Source organism: Motacilla alba, chromosome 23 (genome assembly GCF_015832195.1).
Source record: "Motacilla alba alba isolate MOTALB_02 chromosome 23, Motacilla_alba_V1.0_pri, whole genome shotgun sequence".
Taxonomy (NCBI): domain Eukaryota; kingdom Metazoa; phylum Chordata; class Aves; order Passeriformes; family Motacillidae; genus Motacilla; species Motacilla alba.
Window position 1 is genome coordinate 1,567,725 of NC_052038.1, and position 22,159 is coordinate 1,589,883.

The window sequence follows — 22,159 nt, forward strand, 5'->3', positions numbered from 1 at the left end:
ATGCATGGATTGGTATGTGATTCCCTGGATTTCTGAGTATCCATGGAAGAAAATCCGGGCAGTATCCAAGGAGAGGCTCATCCAGGGAGGGTCAGGGCGAGCCATTCCCAGTGACTCCCCCAAAGCTCCTGGCCATGGAACCAGGGCTGTGGGATCGACTCCTTCCCGCTGCAATCCTGAGGTTGAGCAGGAATCACAAGCTCCCTCTCAACTGCAGTTGTCCTTCCTTTTTTTTTTTTTTTTTTTTTTCCTTTCCCCCTCTCCTGTGGTTTGAAACGATGCAGAAACTTTCTGGGAGGTTTCTCAGTCCCTGGGTTCAACAGGAGTCTCTGCAGGGGAACACATTTCCAGGGAAAGGCCATTCCTGCCTTCCCTGTGCTCAGGGCACTGCTCACCACGAGCTGCTCCCCATCCTGGGATTGGCAGCCTGGAGTGGTCTGTCCTGAGGATTCTGAAGGAATCATTTGGCAGGAGTGGTTTCAAAACATCAAACAGTGACTTTTATATAGTGAGAAGGGAGAGCAGCAGGGATTTGCACAATCCCATGGAGGAGATGAGCTGGGGATGCTCAGAATTCCTCACAGGCACAGGCACTGGACCTCGAGGGTCATCTTAAATGTCTCTAAAAAAGTTTACTTTCTTGAATTTTGCTTGCAAGAAAACAGGATCAGTGTCCTTATAAATGTAAGACACCCCTGAGAAGCCCTCTGGAATGAGGGAGTGGGCAGGCAGTGCCTGAGGGGCAGAAGCCAGGCTGCAAACCCCACTCTAGGTGATGGAAATGGGGCAGCAGGAGCTGGGCTGGGGCTGGGAGGGAGCTGGGGCTGCCTGGAGGCTGAGCCAGAGCCCTGTCCTGGCTGGGCAGAGCTGAGTGCTGCTCCAAGGAATTCATGGAAGTGCTGGTGCTTTGCTCCATCTCTGCCCTTCTGTGGTGCTGCTCCTCAGGCTGCACAGGGCTTGCTGCTTTTTTTTGTTTCCCCCCCCCTTCTAGTTTTGATGGTGATATTTCTGGGAATATTTAGATCTCAAATATGCAGATTTTGCAATAATTTCTCTGTTGTGACTCAAATGCTTTTCTGGAAAGCCTCTTTGAAGTGATGAAATTCTCTAGATTAACCCTTTGCCTTGAATAAATGCAGAGTTGAATTTGCTCATGTTTTCCTCAGGGCTCTTCTCTGCCTGGAAAGGTGGGAGGGAAAACTGCAGAAACCCTGTGGGATAAAAATAAAAGTGAATAAGCACAGCCTTTTAATCCTGGATTTTTTTAATTAGCAGAGAAAGTCTCCTGGCTGTCTCCTCATCTGTTTCCAGTTAAGAGGATCCCTCTTTATCTCCGTGGGTCTCTCCCTTCCCGGAGGATCCCGGCCCCCCAGGCGCGCAGTGCTGAGTCACAGCCCAGCTGTGGAACAGGGAAGTGTCCCCATCTGGAAATGGGGACTCACTCGGGCCTAGCAGAGATGCATTTTGCCCAGTTTCACACAGGAAATGTGTAACCAAAGTGGGAACTGAACCCAAATCTCTCCAGTTTAGCCCTGGGTTTTCTTCTTCCCTCAGTGATCCACGGCAGATCAGCAGATGTTGCTCAAGTCTGAGGGTTCAAACATGTGAATTCCAGAATCCTGAAATGGTTTGGATTGGAAAGGACCTTAAATCCCATCCAGTGCCACCCCTGCCATGGCAGGGACAACTCCCCCTGTCCCAGGTGCTCCCAGCCCCAGTGTCCAGCCTGGCCTTGGGCACTGCCAGGGATGCAGGGGCAGCCCCAGCTGCTCTGGCAATTCCAGCCCAGCCCCTGCCCACCCTGCCAGGGAACAATTCCTCATTGCCAAGATCCCATCCAGCCCTGCCCTCTGGCACTGGGAGCCATTCCCTGTGTGCTGGCCCTGCAGGCCTTGTCCCCAGTCCCTCTGCAGCTCTCCTGGAGCCCCTTCAGGCCCTGGAAAGGGATCTAGGATCTCCCCAGAACCTTTTATCCTTTTATTCAGCTGAACACCCCCAGCTGTTCCAGCCTTTCCTCACAGGAAAGCTGTTGGAAGGTGCTGGGAGGTCTGTGGAAGGGGAGCGTTGAGCACCTGAATGATTTCCTGGAAACTGAAGTGGTCTAAATGCAAAACTTGAGACTAAATAAGAGCTTTGGAGGAAGGGCTGGGCCAGGAGGAGAAATACCTGGCTCAGATGAGGAATACCTGGGCCAGGAGGAGGAATATAGAAATACCTGGGCCAGCAGTGGGAATACCTGGTCTAGGAGACGGAATACAGGAGGAGGAGGAACACCTAGTCCAGGGCAGGGAATAACTGCTCCAAGAGAACAAATAACTGGGCCAGGAGGAGAATACCTGATCCAAGAGGAAGAACACTGTTGAGTTTTATCTTCTTTTTGCCAGGGTCAGGATTAATCACGAGACGGTATTTCTCATTCAGCCTCAGATGTTTGTTAGTTCTTATCTCTGTCACAGTCTCACAAACCCTGAGTTCTGCAGCACTTCCCTCTAACAAACTAAAAATGGAGCCCCATCTCTCTCTACAAGGCCTTTTAGGGATAAACTGTCCAGTTCAGAAATGACACCTAAATTATTTTTACCTTTAACCCAATAACCAACCACCCGTGGCCCTCAATGGGGACTTTTTATCCAATTACACAAAACCACCCAAACCCATGGAGGAGAAGGAGAAGGAGAAGGAGAAGGAGAAGGAGAAGGAGAAGGAGAAGGACCAGCCTCCACCCTAAAACCTCCACCTTGCCTTATATATATTACTATATTGAAACCCTTAAACTCTGTGACATCACACACTTCTATCCAAACTCCACACCCACAATCCCAGCTCTGTCATTCCATTCTGGAAGCTTCTCCACAGCCTCAGGTCAGTGCAGTGTTCTCCTGGGGGTCAGTGCCTGGCAGCACAGCAAGTCTCACATTCTCAGCAGCCAGGGTTCCAGCAGAACCCCAGGGCTGGAGGAGAACAGCCCGCAGAGCTGTTTGCTCTGAGCGTTGGTGTCACCCTGGGGAGGTGGGTGCACCCCAGGGGCTCCCCAGCTGTGGCACTGTTTGTGCCCTGCTGTGGTTACCTGGGCCTGTCTCCAGCAGGGCCCTGGCTGCTCCTGCGGAGGTGGGACTGCAGGATCTGCACACTCGGAGCCCAGCCTGCCCTTCCTTCCACAGTGTGAGCTCAGCCCTGGGCGAGCAAGAGGGGGACACCACCAAAATTCCACCCTGCCCATTCCACTGTGAGTAACGTCTGCTTCTTCCCCCCTGGCTGCCTTCCCTGCCCTTCGCAGTGGGCTCCACCTGGGAGCAGGATCTGCCTTTCTCTTTGTCCAGTTTATTTTGCTTTCACTTCAATTAATTTGAGAAACTTCTGCCTTGCAAGTCCTCCCAGTGCTGCATTTTTATATTTCTGTGTCCAGTTCTGGCCCCACAGTTTGGGAAGGACTTTGAGATGCCTGAGAGCATCCAGAGGGGGCAACGAGGCTGGAGAGGAGCTGGGAACACAAACCCTGTGAGGAAGCACTGAGGGAGCTGGGGGTGCTCAGCCTGGAGAGAAGGAGACTCAGGGCTGCCCTCATCACTCTCACAGCTCCTGAAAGGTGCCTGTGCTCAGCTGGGCTGGGCTCTGTCTCCAGGCACTGACAGAACCAGAGCACACAGCCTCGAGCTGCCCCAAGGGAAATACAGGCTGGATATCAGGAAAAGGTTTTCCATGGAAAGAGTGATGAAGTTCTGGAATGTTCTGCCCGGGGAGGTGGTGCAGTCACCATCCCTGGGTGTGTTTAACAAAGCCTGGATGTGGCACTGGGTGCCAGGGTTGAGTTGAGGTGTTGGGGCTGGGTTGGACTCGATGAGCTTGAAGGTCTCTTCCAGCCCAGGGATTCTGGGAATTCTGGGAATTCCAAGTCGAGTCACAAGAGGTGATTGCAGGGATCTGCCCCTGCTGCTGTTTGCATTAAATCCCTCTCTTCATCAAACACTTCATTTGTTCAAAGCTAATTTGGGATCTCCGTGACCTCCAGGTAGCACAAACTCTCCACCGTGTGTTTCTCATATCTGTTTTTATACACGGGCTCAAGGGTTTTTTAAGAAGAGAGGAAGACTGTGGGAAATGAATTTGTAGAGAATTCTCAAAGTTTGACAGAAGGCTCACACAGTGTGCATCTGTATGCAAACCTTGAGACAAGAAATGTTAACTCAGAAATGCCATGGAATAGGACAGACATTGTTGAGAGAGAAATGGAACTAGAAGCAAGTTTTTAAGGATGGCCTTGAAAATAAGACTAGAAATGTAGAGAAATAGAACTATGGAAAATGCATTGTAGTCAGACCCATGAGGGGTAATTTTAGATTATTTGCTTTAAGGTATTTACAGCATGGTGTGGCTAAAGCTGATAGGCCAAGAAACGCTTATAATGTAATTAAGAAATAGTTAACTTCTGATTGTGATGGCGTGATGACATCAGCTACTGAAAAAAAAAGTATTTGTTTTCCTTAGATGTGCATCTCCAGATTGATTAATCCCTAATTATAAAGGGGTAATGCTGGATCCTTCCACAGGCAGGGCATTTTAGTGGCTGCCAGTTCCCTCAGTGGAACAGAAACAGGAGCTTTTCTGTGCTTACTTCCCTCACTTGCACAAAATTTGCAAGATTTACAGTATACTTTTAAAATATCAAATATTGTTGGTCATTAAATCTGTCTAAAATGTGGCTTCACAATTATCATGACCGATAAACAGGTGGATTTTCTAGCAGCCCACCAGACATTCCCCATAAGCCTGGCATCCCTAAAAACAGGCTAAAACTGGGAGTATGCAGAGAGGAAAATGCTGCTGTGGTTGGAAGAGTATGGAAAAAGCAGGGCTGAGACAGCTTCCCACAAATGTTATTGCAAAATCCTGGTGCCTGTTCAGTGATGTTCCCACCTGGAGCTCAGGTGTCAGGCCCAGCATTTCTCATCCCATCCAGGAGGGGTTTCAACCCCCAGTCTGGTGGGGAGGAGCTTGTGTGGGTGGGGTGATGGTCCCAGGGGGCCCAGCCTGAGGCTTGGAACTGCTCAGCTCTTCCTCAAACCCTGCAGGAGGACTGGGAGAGGGTTAGGATTAGGAGAGGTTTAGGATTGGGAGTGGTTTAGGATTGGGAAAGGTTTAGGATTGGGTGAAGTTTAGCGTTGGGAGCGGTTTAGGACTGGGAGAGATGTTTAGAACTGGAAGAGGTTTAGGATTGGCTGAGGTTTAGGATTGGCTGAGGTTTAGGATTGAGTGAGGTTTGGGATTGGGTGAGGTTTGGGATTGGGTGAGGTTTAGGACTGGATAAGGTTTAGGGCTGGGTGTGATTTAGGACTGGGAGATGTTTAGGATTGGGAGAGGTTTAGGACTGGGGGAAAATGTGTGCCTGGGCCTCTGCACAAATCCATTTCAGCCATAAAAAGGTAATTCAGAATCCCTACAATTGTGACTTTCTGGAAGAGCATCTTTCTGAGCATTTTCTCCCAGGCTTTCGGGTACAAATCTGGTCCCATTAAAGTCAGAGGGAATTTTGTCACTGATTTCTTCCATCAGGGGGGCAGTCTATGTTCCTGGCACAGGGGTTGGAACAGGAGTTTCTGGCCATGTTCATTCCACTGCATTTCAAGTGAGACCCTGAGAAATCCTCTTTGAATAGCTGGAATCCCCAGTTTCAGTGCCTGTGCCCTGGGCTGGGCTGCAGACATGCCAGGCTTCATTTATTTTTCTCCCATTTTTTGTTAAATTTTCCTTGGAGAAGTCCCAGCCTGGATTAAGTGCATCCAGCCAGGAGAATTATCCTTTGCCACTGGCATTCCAGGAGCCTCATTCCCAGCAATGGGATAAAGATGTCCAGAGTAGCCTGGACTGGCCTGGAATGGCCCTGCTTGCTGCTGTAGGCAGCCCGGTGTGTTTGTTTGTTGGCCTGTTCTTGAATAGTGCAGAATTCCTAAAAAATAAAAATCAGCTGGGGCCCATGTGTTCATCAGAGGAGAATGAGGATGGTCTGAACATTTAGGGTGATATTGAATTAACTCAAGAATTTCCTTTGCAAGCATAATTATTAAACACTTAGGAACTGATATGTGGCCTATAGGAGAAAATTCAGTATTATAATGTTCAGGTTGAGTTGGGAGTTCTTAAATGTGAATATTTTTGTCTGTGGCAGCTCACTCTGCTCTTGTTGAAAAAATCCCTGCTTAAATCCACTTCTACCCAGTTAATGTTCTCTGCCTAAATCCAATTCTCTCAAGTTAAAAAGCTCTGTGTGTCACGAGTGGGGCAAACCCAGCAATCTGTGCAGAAATCAAGGTGATAAATCAGCTCCACAAGTGCCTTTGATCTTGAATAAATGCTGGGCTCAAAGTCTAGCCCGGACCATGGCCAGGGTTAGTCAGCATTGAGGGCTCTCTGAAAAGGGGTTTCAAAATGTAATTAAATCCTTCTCACAGCAATGAGCTTGACTTCCTCAGCAAGTCAGGGCAAGAGCAGGTGCTCTGCAGCTCCTGGGAAGTCTGAAGCTGGCGCTGGAAGGGAGCAGGGCCTGGATTTGAGGAAAAAAAAAGAATATGTTCAAGGCCAGAACTGATTCTGTGTCATTTCCCTGAGGTGTGGTGTCACAGGTGGGCAGAAAGAGAAGCCATTTGTCCAGCCAGTAAAAAATGACATCTCAGGGAAACCCATGTGCCTGAACTGAGCCCCTCAAGGGGATCCATTGTCCCCACTGGGTCCCTGCCTCTCTCCATGAGGGAGATGTGTCCAAGGACTTGCACCCTCTATTCGGCCATCTGAGGAGAGAGTTTTCAGAGAGTTTGTGAAGTCTGGCTGGTCACGATGGGTCCCAGGGTGCCCCAGTATCATTACACTGCTAAATTCAGCTAAATCCCTTTAAACCCCAGCTCCCTTTTCTCGCTGAGCCCACAGGGTTGTAGGAGTGAATGAGCAGTGAGGAATCCTTGGAGGACTTGTGGATTCTCCTGCTGGCTCTTCAGGAGGAAGCTGGGCCACCACTGAGCTCAAATCTCAGTTCCCCTGCTCCTGCTCTGCTGGACTGGCACTTCAGCCCCATCCCCTGGGAATACAGGGCCTGGAGTGATTTCCTCTAATTAATCCAGTGTAATCCTGTCCAAGCAAGGCACTGCGCCACAGTGCAATACCTTCAGAAAGAAGGATAATCATTTATTTGTCATTATAAATCACACCTATCAATTAATTTCATTTAGAAAGAACTTTCCCTTCTTTTCTTCAGAGCATCCCACCCATTTCCACTCCATCTCTTGGAGACACTGGCTGATTCCAGAGCGGTCAGGGTGCAATTCCAGTGCAGTTTCCTCCCCGGAGTGCCCCATCAGGAGCTGTGTTTGCTGACCAGGCTGTTAATAGGGTTTGAGAGGTCCCATCCACACTCATTTCAAGGGAGTTTCCCCTTTAGAAACAGAAATTGGATTTGCACCTTTGTTTGGTGACAAAAGGCAGGAAATTAAAGAGGCAACAGTTCAATAAAAGCTCCTCTTCACCTGCCTTTGTTGTAGGTGACAGTGAAGATTAGCTCAGCTCAAGAGCAGCTTCTATCCAGAGAAGATGCCTTGTTATTTGTCAGGGATGTAAGAGGTGTGAGGCAGGGCTTTGGAGTCAGTCGGTTTGGAAGGGAAATACAATTATAAAAACTTTAAACCCCTAAATGTCTGCAGGAGATTAGGAGGAACTCGAGTTTTGAAAGCGTTTTAATTCATTTTTCTAAACTGTCTCTGTTTTCAAGTTCCTGTCTTTGGTTGCTGCCCCAGAGCCAGGTTTTGTGAGCATTAAACCGAGTCCCTGAGGTTTTGCCTGAGTGCAGTTTATGGTTTAGGTTTAGGCAGACATTCAATGAGTTGTTCTGAATTATTTGTGTACAAAATATTTACTGTTAAACCCCCCCCCCCCCCCCCCCGAATGAGCAGCGGTTAATTACTTACACACAAAAGCTAAAGTAGGGTTTTTTTGTCTGTTTTTCTTTTGTATGTAATTACAGAAATGTGGGAAATACTTTTCCAAGGCTTTTGAACTCCAAAGTGGAACAGAAGGAAGACACAGGGGGACATCCACCGTTCAGTGTTATTTTCTTTGCACAGGAGAGAGAGAGAGAGAAAAAAAAGAGGATCTTTCTGAGATGAGCACTAAAGTCTCAAGTTTTCAAAGGTTTGCATAACAAACAAGAGACACATTGTGGGTTGCATCTTGACTTTGAAGGCTTGCCACTGTCAACTGAAATAAAATGGCAAGGTTTAAAGCCTTAACCAAGTTCACAAGGAAAATATTTGGACTGAAAGTTTTGGAAAGTTTTCTCTCTTTGAAGTAGTTTGTCATGTGTTACCAATGTGAACTTTATTGACCTTGAAACTTTTTTTTGAATCAAATAGCAACTAGTGACACTTTAGTAAAATCTTAAATCAACAACCATCTCCTGGCGGCTCCAGCTTCGTAGCAAATGCAGGCAAAACAGGGAATCTACAGAGGAGACCTTTATTATTCCTAAATGAAGCCTGCCAAAACCTTCCCGAAATAGCATTCAAAGACCCTTTTAAGGTCATGGATCCTGAACAAAGCCAGAAGAGCACAAAAAAGGCTGAGGAAAGTCCAAGAAAGAGGCTTCCCAAAGGAGAGGCTTTCCAAGGCAGTATTTCATCCCCAACTACGTACCAGAGCAGCTCTGCTCCTTCCCAAGGAACCCCTCTCCGAGATATCATCTCGCAGCAGCACTTTTCCGGCTCTTTGCCCGTTCCACGAGAGGAGCCTCAGGAGAAGCCTGGCCACCAGAAACAACCCAAGCCCTCCTCCTTTGACCACCCCGCCCACGTCCCGCAGCTTCAGCAGCACGCACTGGCACCAGCATTTATGCCCCCGGGGAAGCCGGAGCATGTCCTGGAAGGTCCCACATGGCAGCTAGTTGATCCAGTCAGGCCAGGGCCCTCTGGCTCCTTCCCGTCCCCGGGGCTGCACGCCCACCACGGCCAGCTCCTCCCGTCCCACTCGCCCATCATTCCCGCAGAGGACATGCCGGCCGTGCAGAAGGTCTTCATCCCCGCCCCACCCAGGTGTCCCTGAAGCAAGCTGAGGAGGTGCACAAGAAGGAGAAGAAGCCTCAGAAGCCGGGCAAGTACATCTGCCAGTACTGCAGCAGGCCCTGCGCCAAGCCCAGCGTGCTCCAGAAACACATCAGGTCCCACACGGGGGAGAGGCCCTACCCTTGCATTCCATGCGGCTTCTCCTTCAAGACAAAGAGCAATTTGTACAAACACAGGAAGTCCCATGCTCACCGGATTAAAGCTGGGCTGGCCTCAGGGATTGGAGCAGAGATGTACCCATCGAGCCTGGAGATGGAACGGATTGGTGGGGAGGACTTCGAGGAGCCGACAGAAGGGGAAAGCACGGACTCGGAGGAGGAGACGGCAGCGATGTCGGGTCACGCCGTGGAGTTGTCGCCCAGGCAGAAGCACACCCTGCTCTCCAGCAGCATGCTGAGTGCGGGGAGCCAAGGCTCCAGCCATGACCGCTGTTCATTGTCCCATTCCAGCATGTCCCAATCCCTCGAGGACAGTTCCCAGTTCGTGGAGCCGTCGTCAGAGCACGCCCTGAGCCATAAGTCTGAGGACACCCACACCATCAAGCAGAAGCTGGCGCTGCGCCTGAGCGAGCGCAAGAAGGTGATCGACGAGCAGGCATTCCTGAGCCCCGGCAGCAAAGGCAGCACGGAGTCCGGCTACTTCTCCAGATCTGAGAGTGCGGAGCAGCAGATCAGCCCTCCCAACACCAATGCCAAATCTTACGCCGAGATCATCTTCGGGAAGTGTGGGAGGATTGGGCAGAGGACGGCGGCACTGGCTGCAAACACAACCCAGGGGTTCCCACACCTGTCCGGCGACGAGAAGCCCAGCATGGTCCCGTTGTCTGTGCCTAGAACACAGGTGATTGAACACATCACTAAGCTAATTACCATTAACGAAGCTGTTGTGGATACCAGTGAAATTGACAGTGTGAAGCCCAGAAGAAGCTCTCTTTCAAGGCGTAGCAGCATTGAATCCCCAAAGTCTGGTGCGTACAGAGAACCATTTCAGTTCGATATCAAGTCTGGTTCCAGCAGCCAGCTGGATGCAGTGAAAGTGTTGGCATCCCACGGTGAAAAAATGAAGCCCGAACAATCATTGTTGTCACTTCAGCAATCCCACAGTGCCACAGAGACAGTGCCTCTCCTAAGAAGCCACTCAATGCCTTCTGCTGCATGCACTATAAGCTCCCCACACACCTTTAGAGGTAGCTACTCATTCGATGATCATATCATGGAGCCGGAAGTCTTAAGCCGCAGCCAAGCGTTTTCCTCCCACCCTCGAATGCTAAAACGCCAACCAGCTATCGAGCTGCCCTTGGGAGTGGAATACGTCTCGGAGGAGGTCGGCTCTGCCAGCAAAGAAAGCGTTCCCAAACCTCCCGAGGAGCCTGAAACCAAGGAAAGCGATCTTACCAAAAAGTCCCGCAAGGGCCCGAAGGCAAAAGGGTTCATGTACGAGTGCAACGTGTGCGGCGCTCGCTACAAGAAAAGGGACAACTACGAGGCCCACAAGAAGTACTACTGCTCAGAACTGCAGCTCTCCAAGCCCCGCTCTGCCACCTCCCACACCTCCTCAGAGCCAGAGAAGAGCGCGGCGGATCCCGAGGTGTGGCCCCAGATGATGCATTACAAGCTGGGCAGCACCTTGGAGCTCACCCCGCTGCGGAAGAGGCGGAAGGAGAAGAGCCTCGGGGATGACGAGGAACCTCCATCTTTCGAAGTATCTGACACCCCCTCCTCCAGCACCGGCCCAGGCACTCAGTTTGCAAACCTGGCCTCGTCTGAGGTGGCTCTAAACTTGACCCGTGAATCAATGAAGTCACCAGCAGACTCGGGAAAATCCGCACCTTCCGAGGCCAGTGCCAGCTTCCATTCCAGGAACACCAAACCAGCTTCAAGCACGGAGGGCAAGGAGAGAGAACAACCTCCAAGGAGATCTCTGTCATCCAGCACACGAGCTCCTTTGAGAAGTCAGACTCCATCGAGCAGCCCAGCAGCTTAGAAGAGGACAAGCCCCTGTCCCAGTTTCCATCTCAGCCCACGCCCCAGCACAGCCGCCCCCCTCACTCTCTGCAGCCCAGGCTGGTCCGCCAGCCCAACATCCAGGTCCCTGAGATTCTGGTCACAGAAGAGCCAGACAGACCAGAAACAGAGCCAGAACCTCCTCCGAAGGAGCCAGAGAAAACCGAGGAGTTCCAGTGGCCTCAGAGGAGCCAGACTCTTTCCCAGCTCCCTGCGGAGAAACTCCCACCCAAGAAGAAGCGGCTCCGGTTGGCAGAAATGGCCCAGTCCTCCGGGGAGTCCAGCTTTGAGTCCGTCTCTCTCACCCGGAGCCCCAGTCAGGAGAGCAGCCTATCCCACGGCTCCAGCCACTCCGTCTCCTTTGACCGGGATGACCACACCAAGCCAGAGTCAAGTAGCCAGTCTTCTGAATCCCACCCAAAACCTCCTGGTATTGGTTCCCATATGCTGATGGTCCCCAGCCACCATCACCATTCCAGGGAAATGCGGAGATCTGCTTCCGAGCAGACGCCCAACGTGTCCCACCCTTCCCAGATGTCAGAGACTCGCAGCAAATCCTTTGACTATGGGAGCTTGTCGTCCACTCCTGCCTCCACCCCTGGCCCCTCCACCTCCTCGGCCCCCCAGGAGAGGAGGAAATGCTTCCTGGTGCGGCAGGCATCCCTCACCAGGCACCCCGAGCACGAGCCAGACCCGGCCCCGCTTGGCTGGCCGGACACAGAGGACCCAGCTCCTTCTTCAAGTAAATCTCCTGCCACGAGTTTGCCCCATCAGCCGACCACGACCTCCCCTTTGCCCTCTCACGGCACCTACCCGAGTGACAAGAGCCAGCCAAAGGACAGCCCCGAGCCATCCTACAGCCCGCCATACACAGAGGCTCTGCAGGTGTTCCACCACCCCGTGCCACAGCTGACGCTGCATGAGAAGCACTTCATGGCCCCTCAGGTTTCCATATTCCCCTACCAGCATCTCCTGCCACAGCCGGGGCAGTCTGCAGAGCTCTTCGCTGCACACACCATGTCTGACATCCTCTCTGCCCAGTTCTCCATGCCTCAGATCCCTCCCTCCATATTCCAGACCCCGCCGCTGCCCCTCCCGCAAACGCTCATCCACCCGGGCCCGCTGCACATCGCTCCTCCCTTGATGTCTCACCCCGCTGAGGTGTCCTTCAGGCACCCTTCGTTCCTGCCCGTGCACTACCCCGGCTCCTCCCCGATCCCCTCAGCCTTCTTCCTGCCTCTCCAGTCGCAGTTTGCCCTCCACTTGCCAGGTGATGCTGGTGGACATTTGCCACAGATCAAATCCAGTTTGTTCTCGGCAGCAGGAAGCTCCAGCCTGTCCCCGTGCACGGATTATGACTCGGATAGCAGGTTGCACCCTCTGACCTGCACGGCGAGTCCCACGCTGTCTGTCACCGTGACCCAGCTTGTTGTCCCCACCCGGACAGAGCCCATGGTGTCCCTGGTTGTCCCCGTTCGCATCCAGACCAACATGCCCTCCTACGGCAGCGCCATGTACACCACGCTCTCCCAGATCCTGGTCACGCAGTCCCAGTGCAGCTCCTCCACCATTGTCCTCCCCAAATTCGATGACCGCCAGCCCAAGGGCGCCCTGGTGTGCAGCGCTGATGTCCACGGGCTGGGTTTTGATCTGGCCCAGATGATCACAGAGGAGCAGAGAAGCCTTTTCCAGAGCCCATACCTGAGAGTGCCCCTGCCCTTACCAGAAAGAAAGGGCTACATGCCCCTCACCTGTCCCTCAGACAGTGTCCTCGGCCTGGAAGGGGGCCCCTCCACAGTTGGGGGGAGCAAAAGGATGCTGTCCCCAGCCGGCAGTTTGGAGCTGACGATGGAGACACAGCAGCAGAAGAGAGTGAAGGAGGAGGAAGTGTCTGAAGCAGAAGAGAAGCTGGAAGTGGTGAAGCCACCCAGTGCAATAGAGGAAGGGAAAAAGCAGGATAAATCTCACTTCCTTGCAGAAAGCCAAGACAGGGTGGAGGTTGAGACACCACCCAGCGTGTCCGTGGAGCAGTCAGAGCCAAAGGAAACCCCGAGCAGTTCCCAGCAGGCAGTGTCCCGGTCGGGTTCCCCGAGCTTTGAGGAGCTGCAAGAGTACGAGCAGCCAGCTGGCAAACAGTTCCTCAGCCAGGAGCCTCTGCAGCCCGTCAAGAAGGAAGACTCCAAAGAACCGGTGGAGCAGCCTCCACTAGCCCCTGCCAGCACTGCCCCCATGCCCGAGGGTGCCGCCAGCGCGGGGAAGGCTCGGGAAGGCACAGACACCAAGAAGGTCCTGCAGTTCCCCAGTCTCCACACAACCACTAATGTCAGTTGGTGCTATTTAAACTACATAAAGCCAAATCACACCCAGCAAGCGGATGGCCGCTCCTCGGTGTACGCCAGCTGGTGCATCAGCCTCTACAACCCCAACCTGCCCGGGGTGTCCACCAAGGCAGCCCTGGCCCTGCTGAGGTCCAAGCAGAAGGTGAGCAAGGAGACCTACACCATGGCCACCGCGCCGCGGCCCGAGGCGGGCAGGCTGGTCCCGGCCAGCTCCAGGAAGCCCAAAATGACCGAGGTAATGCAATCCTATCTCTTTCTCCTGATCCATTTGGATGCGTGGGTAGAGGGGGCTGAGGGCCGGGGCGTGGCTGTGCTGAGCTTGGTTGGGGTGTACTCGTCCCGCTGGCGCTTTGGGAAGCGCCTGCTCTCAGTGAAGCTCTTAGAGTGAAGAACCCAAACCCCACTGAAACCCCAACCCAGGAGGCAGGAGAGCCTGCTCCGAGGCCAGGTTTCTGTCCTCCAGTTCCTACTTGCTTTGTAACCCAAAAAGTAGGAATCACCATCACCACCACCACCCCACGAACCACCACCGCTCCAGCACAAAGGATTAGACTACATTTGCATTTGTCTTGATATTTCAAACAGCTTTACAACTTCTTTTTTTCTTTTTTTTTTTTCTTTCGTTTAAATGCTGTTATAATTCCCTGCATTTTGCATGTTAGAAATGAAGAAAAAGGATTACCTTGGGGAAATGGGATTCTGTCTGGTTGTGCATCTGCTCATCTCACATTAATGAACATGGAGAGGCATGCTTAAAAGTATTTAAAAAATATTAAAGGGAGATTTGCAAGTGTATTTAGGCCCCTGAAGAAGCACAAAGGCTGACAGTGACATTTATAAAAGTGCCTCAGCGGGTCCGACACGTTTTGTTGAATACCCCTGTGGTTTGGTCCGTTTGGTCCATAGCTGTCCACCTGCTCTTCCAGGTACTTAAGGATATTTTATGCCTGGTTTTGGAGTTAAGACTTCACAGTGGCTTCTCAGGGGCAGGGCTCCCCCAAGGCATTGCCCACACGGCCACAGAAGTCTTTAAGACCCTCCTGTGAGCTGCCTAATTTTATGTATCTCATTTAAAGCCAGACTTTACCCTTCCTGCTTAATGCTGAACCAAACAGATCCCTTTAATCCAGATCATGTTCATGTAGATTAGCAAACAGAATTGCTCTAAAGATTTTGCAATTTGATATTCATCTCAAGTCAATTTATATTGATGGATTATTCATTTTATTTCTGTGTCATGAAATGAACTCTGAATATTAAATTTATCATAATCGCTGCTGCAGCTGCTGCTTATAAATATGTCTTAAAATACACAGTAGAATCGCTTTGATTCAATAAATCTTTATTTCTATTCAGCATTTCCATCACTCTCCTGCAGAAATCCAAGAGACAGATTTCTAGGGACACAGGGGCAGATAATTACCTGAGCAGTGCAATAACCACGCTGAGATTTATGCACTATTTTTCCAAGGGTTTTATCTGAGTGGTGCTGTAGCCCCCTCGATTTCAATCCCTAAAGGAAGTGCCTGTGCTGCTCTGAGCCCTGCTCTTTGCCATGGTGCTAAAACCCACCCCCAGTGAGTGTCCAGAGGTACCAGACCCTCCCGGCCTGAAGGGAGAGGTTAAACAGCAACGGTTCAGCCCTCACTCCTCCACACACACATTTCACTGCATGCATTTCCCCCTAAGCCTCCTAAACCCCCTCAACCAACCCCTCCAAGCTGCCTGGTGGTGCAGGTTCAGGTTCCCGTGGCTCAGTTTGCAAAAGGAAGTGTCCACCCTGCCCAGTTCACCTGGGAACCAGCGGATCCTAAACCCAGCCCTCCTCCCCATGTGGCTGGCAGACCCTGAGAGCTGCAGCGGAGATAAATCGAATTCTTGCCAAGCACAGCACTAATTTGTGATCAGTGAGAGTGAAACCCTCCGTGCAGGGTTTAAAACAAAGGTGGGGAAGCAGCAGCTGCCAGGATGTGCAGCAGCAGTAGCGTCACTCCAGGGTTGGAGTCCAGCCCTCAGCTAACTCTGCTCTGGCTCCTTCCCTTCAATATTCCCTCCTTTATGTAATCCAGGTTGTCAGTCGGCCTCCCAGGAGATGTAAAAAGCTCTGGTATTTTGTACAGTTATGCATGCAGCAAACAGTAGCTCTGTACGTGCTGTCTCCGTCCTTGGCTTGGGGTTTAAATTTCCAGTGGGATTTGCTGAGCAGATAATTCTGGAATTCTGGAGTGGCTGCGGGCTCCAGCGTGCATGTAGGGATGGCTGGTGACACTGTACTGGGGCTTGCACTCTCTGTAAATTCCAACAAGATTGTAAAAGGGGATAGTAGTGACTGTATGATTTTGGCTCTCTGGTGCCTTTCATCTGTCAATGTTTTTGTGCTTTCGAAAGTTGCAATAAATAAACCTCGTGCTACATCTAGCAAGTCAATTGTTTTGTATTCCTCAGTTAACCTGGGAAGGTTGTCCCTAGCAGTGTTCTGAGCCCATAGCTCCCAGCAGGAGGTGAAGTCACAACCCTAGAAGTTTAATTTTTGAGGGTTCTGAGTGTCTCCTGCTGCTGATTTCCTCACTGTCATCTCCATGCCCACAGCCACCAGCTCAAGACCATTCCTGCTGTAAAATGGTTCAAATGGCTCTTGGTACTGTACTGCCCTGGGCCTTTTGTCATTTAATTCCTGGCACTTTTAGGGACATGGAACTGCACAGGGACCATTCCCAGGAGGCTTCTAGGACGGCTGTGTGGATGGTGTGGCCAAGGGGCTGATCTGGCCCCAGGACAGAGAGTAGCCCTGGGTGCATTTAATGCTCTGAGCTGAGCTCCTGAAATTCCTGGGCAAATTTGAAATGCTTGACCCCAGTTCTGAAAAGTGACTTCTGAGTGAGTCCATCCCTCCTCCTGCTGAGCATCCCGTGGCACTTCCAGCAGCTGGGGGGGCTGGGTTATATCCCCCTGGATTCTGTAGGACTCTGTTGGAGCTGCTCACTCTGTGGCTTCCCCCAAAACCAGGGGAGACAAAGTGGCTCCACTGGGTGATTCATCCCCCTAGAGACAAGGCTGAGGTGAGGCAGGTGAATCACCTGGGGAGCTGCTGCTCCTGCCAGCCAGAGCCAAGGGCGACCAGCTCTGCTTCAGCCTTCAGGGGCTGCCTGCAGGCCAAAACCCCTCTAAAAACTGTTCTCAAACTGCCTGCAGCCTGTTTCCATCAATTACAGATAAAGTGAGGATATGGATCCAGGATCCTCATCCAGGATATGGATTCAGCTGGATGTCAGAGTGACTGTGGGAGAAGTGACCTGGGGGAAAGGCATCTGCTTTCCTTTCTCTGGAGATCCCTGGGTTCGTCCTGTTGGGCCGTAGGGAACCAACATCCCAACATTTCATTCCAGGTTGGAGAGTGCTCTCTGGCTTTGTCCTGTTAGGATTTAGGGGACCAACATCCCAACATTTCATTCCAGGTTGGAGAGTGCTCCCCGGCTTTGTCCTGTTAGGATTTAGGGACCAACATCCCAACACTTCATTCCAGGTTGGAGAGCTCTCCTTGGGTTTGTTTTTTTTTTTAGTATTTAGGGGGCAACATCCCAGTATTTCATTCCAGGCTGGAGAGCTCACCTGCATTTGTTTTGTTAGGATTTAGAGGGCAACTCCCATTATTCCATTCCAGGTGTGGAGAGCTCTTCCTGTGTTTGTCCCAGAATTTAGGACATCCCAACATTTCATTCCAGGTGTGCTGAGCTCTCCCTCATCCCACCCACAGAGGCAGCTTTGATGTTTAGGTCCATCCTATAACAAACAACGTTCATCATGTAGGTGAGGTGTCAGGGCATGACTTAAACCTTGGGCTAGACAAGGTTTAGACACAAAACCCCCTCAACAAGTGGCAATTTAACAGTGAAAAAGCAGATTTGACCCTGGGAACGTGTGGGGAGGTTGAGGATTCTTTTCTCCCGTGGGTTTTGTGGCTTTCTCTGGGCTGTGCCCTTGGCAGCGGGGCTGCAGTGAAAGGAAATCACCCAGGAGTGTGGATTCATGTCAGGCCGAGGTGGCTGAAACCCAGATTTGTGTGGATGTGTGTGAATGTGGGGGAAACCTGGAGGTTCAGTGTATGGATTCTGCAGACCTTTCAGATGTGCATTTCAGAGAGAGCATTATCCAGGGACAGAGATTTGGGAACAGACACCCCACATGCTCAGGGTCACCCTCAGCCACCCCACTTCTCTTCATCCTTCATTTTTCCAGTTGGCAAGAGCTGGATAACCTGGAGGGAGCAGTTAAAAAACTTGTCAGATGTAGGAATATTTTTTGTGTTGGTGGAGTGACAAAACTCTTCTTTGTCTCCTTAAAAAGGAAAAAAGCCCAAAAGTTTCTTTCCTCAATTAGCAAAAAAGACACCTCACAAGACCTAAGAAACTTCACCTCAAACTTAAGGATAGCCAACTGGACAGGAGCCAAAAAGTCCCGCCTAAGCAATTTACTAGAAAAAGAAGAGAACAAAGAAACTAATTGCTTTTGTGAGGTGTTTTACCAAGAGCAAGAACCTCTTGCACCTAGCTCAGTTTTTCTCTGTAAAGAGTTCTGTTATTTTGCCTTTTATTAAAACTTTTTTATTTCCAACACTACCACAAAAGACATCCTGCTAATTTTACGCCTACCAAAGTAGCTGAGCTATCTTAAGTGCAATATAAATCTCCAAAAACTTCTGAGACCTAGCTCAAAAAGACCCCTATATCAATCAGGAGTCGCAGTAAATCCACCCCAAGCCTCAGGGCCCCAAATCCAGCAGCAGGGCCCCATTTGTTGGGGGGGTGCCCCAATTCCGGCCCCATTTGTTGGGGGGTGCCCCAATTCCAGCCCCCGGTGTCAGGAGCAGCGCTGGGGACGCCGCTGGCTCTGCGGGGGCTGTTTGCTCTGTGTGTGCCTGCCAGTGATTCTGTCTGTAATCATGGATTGTTTTGCTCTTTTGGGGAGATAGGTTCATTTGCCTTCGCTCCTTTCTAATGAAGGTCGAAAAGATATAACTAGAGCTGAGAAGGAAGAGGAGAAAAGGGGAAAATCAGAAGAAGAGGCTCTTGTGACCAAGCGAGGGGAGCCGGTGAGGATCAAGATCTTTGAAGGAGGGTGAGTGTCTCGTTTTATTTCTCTTCTTGTGTCTCACACTTGTGTAGAGTTGTTACAACGATGGCAAGGTGCCACTGGAGGTGAGCAGAAGGAGCTGGATTTCAGTTTATTTTCCACAGCCACTGTAAAAACTCAGCCCTCCAGCTCTGGAGTGCATTAATTTCCTATTTTTGAGCTGTCTTTAAGTCAGCAGTCACCTGGATCTCTTTTCTGAGTGGGTGGTTGAGTGAAGAGCACAAATCCATCTCACAGCTGTCTAAGTGATGGAGGTGCACTCTGTATCTCCTCAATCTTTCCAGAGCCTTCTCCTGCAAATGATGTTCCTGATGGTTGTTCCCATTCTGAGGAGGATCTGGGCAGGTCTTTCCTGATGCCTGGGGTTTGGGTGGGGAACTAAAGAAATGTTTTGTTCATGTGATTTCCATCCCACCCAACCGAAATAGCTCAAACCAGAATGGATGCAAGGCCTTAATTTGATGTGTTTCTTAAACCTTGGCTCCAGGTAATCCAGAGGGCGCCTCAGGAGTTCAGCACTGGTCTAATACTGCTGTTGATTTATTTAAAATTTTAAAAAATAGCTCGCGAGCAATGTGTCTGTGGGTTGCAATTAAAGATCATCCTTCCTGGGTGTTGCAGAGGGGGCCAAATCGGTGCAAGCAATTTCCAGCAGGATTTATCAGTGCTGCCCTTGCTGTTGGGTGGTCTTGGTTTCTGTGTGTTAGAAAAAGGCTTTCATTAGGCTGTGCTTGTGGTTTTTCTGCCGTTACCAGATGAAATTTGCTTTTATTTTAAAATTGCTTGTTAGCAGATGGTCAAACTAGCAAAGCAAGAGGGAAAATCAGTGCTTTGGGACAGGACAGCTGCTTGTTGGCCAGGAGAGCTCAGCTCTGCCCCAGCTGTGGGCTCTGTGTGCCCAGCTCAGGTTTGGCAGGGATGGGGGATGCAAAGAGCCAAACAGGGCCAACCCTGCCGTGGCTGTGGCCTGACACGGCTCAGGGAGCAGCAGAATGAGAGATTTGATGGGCTCAGGAAATCCCTGTCACCCTCCTGTAGCAGATGGGACCCCTGGGACCCACTGGGATGGGTTTTATTGCCTTCAATCCCATGGGAACCTCAGTTCCCCTGGGCTGGGTGGTCCCTGTGGCTGCTCAGGGGGACTCCTGCATTCCTTCCTGGCCCTGATTAAAGCAGCTCAGCGTCACCATGACCGAAAAGCCCCCTGCCCCCCTCAGAGCAGCTCAGGGGGCCCTCAGTGCTGCACCCCTCGTGCTGGGCTCGCACAGGGGTGGCTTCGTCCCCACCCCAGCACAGCCAAGGGACAGCGGGGTCTGTGCTGCTGCCAGGGTGTAATGCTGCTGTTTACTTCTTAAAAATTTGTAATTGCTCTTCCCGTTTGCTGCCATTCCCAGGATGGACTCTGAGAGCAGAGGGCTGGGGACACTCAGGCCGTGCCCTTCTGCACGGCAAGCACAAACCAAAGCTCTGTGCTATCCAGGGAGTGTGCCAGCCATCCTGAACCTGTGTTGGGTTTGATTTCAAACTTCCTGTGGCTCTGCCTGTGTCCCTCTGGCTGGGACACACCAGGAGGTCACAGCAATGAATTCCATGCCTGAATTCCATGTCTGGATGTCATGGCAGAGCCCAGGGACAGCAGGACAGGCTGTTCTCCTCTCCCAGGCTGCTCCATGTGCTCCGTGCCTCATTCCCACAAGGTTTTGGTGTTGGGGTCTTCAGCCCCAAGCAGCCAGGACCTTTTCCTGCTGCTCTTTCCCAGGGGTCTGCCAGGACCTTTTCCTGCAGATAAATCCACAGGTGCCTGGTCTCTTCTGCAAGCTCCCAAACGGATCAGACTCCCTTTCCAGGCCATCTCCTGAAAATGTTTTACACGAAGTGCAGCCATTTTCAAGACATTATTTCACTCTCTTGTTTTACTTTTTTTTCCCCTATAAAAATTTCTTCCTTGACTCATTTTCCCCTTATTTATTGGTTTCACACTGAATGCTGGCCAGGCCCGTCCTTCCAAGGGGATGCAGTTGGATTCAAAGCTTTTGGATCCATCCCACGCTTTGCTGTCTCAGCCAAGGAGTGAGATTATAAAGAAATTCACAAAAGGTGCACTTGCTGCAACTCTTTTAGCTCCTTCTTCCCCTCATTTTATATTTCCTTGGAGCTCTTGCCTTTCTCTCTGCCATCTTCAGCACTTTTCCTTCTGTAGAGTCTTCTGGCTTCCCCAGTCCCATCACTTTCCCCCTCAGAGCACTTCCAGGACCATCTCTGAGATTTCTCCTGCTGCTTTCCAGCCTCCTAGCTGGAATTTTATTCCTTGGCTTTCAGGGAAGACCAGAACCCCCAAACTTCCTCCTTTCACCATTCCCTCTTGTTAGGAAGGAACTCATGCACCCCCCTGGAGTGCCGGGGGCAGCTTGGCTCCCCTTGTCTGCCCGGGAGGTGTCTCCTCCACGGCTCTGGGAGTGGATGGCTCCTCTTGTTTCCCCCTGGGAAGGGGTTTGGATCCAGCACTTGCAGGTTCCTGGAGCCTGGAGGTTCCTTGAGCCTGGGTTTGGGATCAGGGCTCAGTAGTGCTGGGCATGGGGCTCAGTCCTTCCCTCCACACCCTCTGCGTGAAGGATGTGTGTTGCCAGCTCAGGACGTGGCTCTGGGGTCCCGGGAGGAGCTGGCTGTGGAGGTTTCCAGCTCCTGGTGAGTTCCCAGCCCTTCCAGCAGCAGGCTCCTGATGGGAAGGGGCTCTGCAGACCCTTTGCAGCCTCTCTGGTGCCCTGGAAGCCTCAGGAGGGAAGTGCGTGGTCCTGTCTTAACCTCCCCACATTACACTGGGGCTGGGGTCCTCGGAGTTTTCTGTTGGAAGAACAAATTCCTTGCTAGAGAGCAAGCCTTGAGGTCACTCCATGTGTAATTTCAGCTGCAGCTTTTTATTTGAAATCGTGGAATTCTGTCAGGCTGGATCAATCCCCATTCTGAGCAGATGGCCCCAGCCCTTGAGGGGAGGCTGGAGTCATTTAACACCCCAAGGACGGGCTGGAGGCTGCACAGGCTCCTCAGTTGTGTTTGGGAGAGCCATTAAACAGCCAGGTCAATGCCTGAGCTCCTCCAGGAGCCAATCAAAATATGCACTGGGATTGTCCTGAGGGATGCTTTGGTGGTCTGGAGCAGGGAAAATGATCTCTGAAGGTCGGGCTGGCCAGCAGCACGGCAGGAGAAGTGCTGTGGTTCCCTGGTGGCTCGGTGTCACCTTCATCACCCCCTGGGGTGCCCATTCTGCAATCTGACATCATGGAACCAGAGACTGGTATCGACCTGGGGCGGGACTGGGGTCTGTGCTGCTCTCAGGGCCTGCTCAGGGACGTGGCCCCTGCTTGCAGCCATTCCCAGGATGGAACCTGAGAGCAGAGGGGTGGGGATGTTCAATCCATGTCCTTCTGCTTCCCAGCCCAGCCCTCTGTGCTGTTATGGGGACAATTAGTTGGTTTAGTTAATTAATTACAACCAGTGGGAAAAACAGTACCAAAATATATAAACCTAAAAACCTTAGCTGACATCCCCAAAACAGTGGCATGTGTAGTGAAAACCACATTTTCTTTCTGGA

General features: G+C 51.3%; 1 protein-coding gene across 1 annotated transcript in view; it reads left to right on the forward strand.

The window, feature by feature from the left end:
- Positions 1-22,159, forward strand: part of HIVEP3 (HIVEP zinc finger 3) — a 232,106-nt gene that overhangs the window by 162,143 nt on the left and 47,804 nt on the right. Inside the window, 4 exon segments of the mRNA XM_038160693.1 lie at positions 8,006-9,049; positions 9,052-10,992; positions 10,995-13,675; positions 18,410-18,555. Coding sequence (XP_038016621.1) covers positions 8,563-9,049; positions 9,052-10,992; positions 10,995-13,675; positions 18,410-18,555 — 5,255 coding nt within the window. The 5' untranslated portion in view covers positions 8,006-8,562.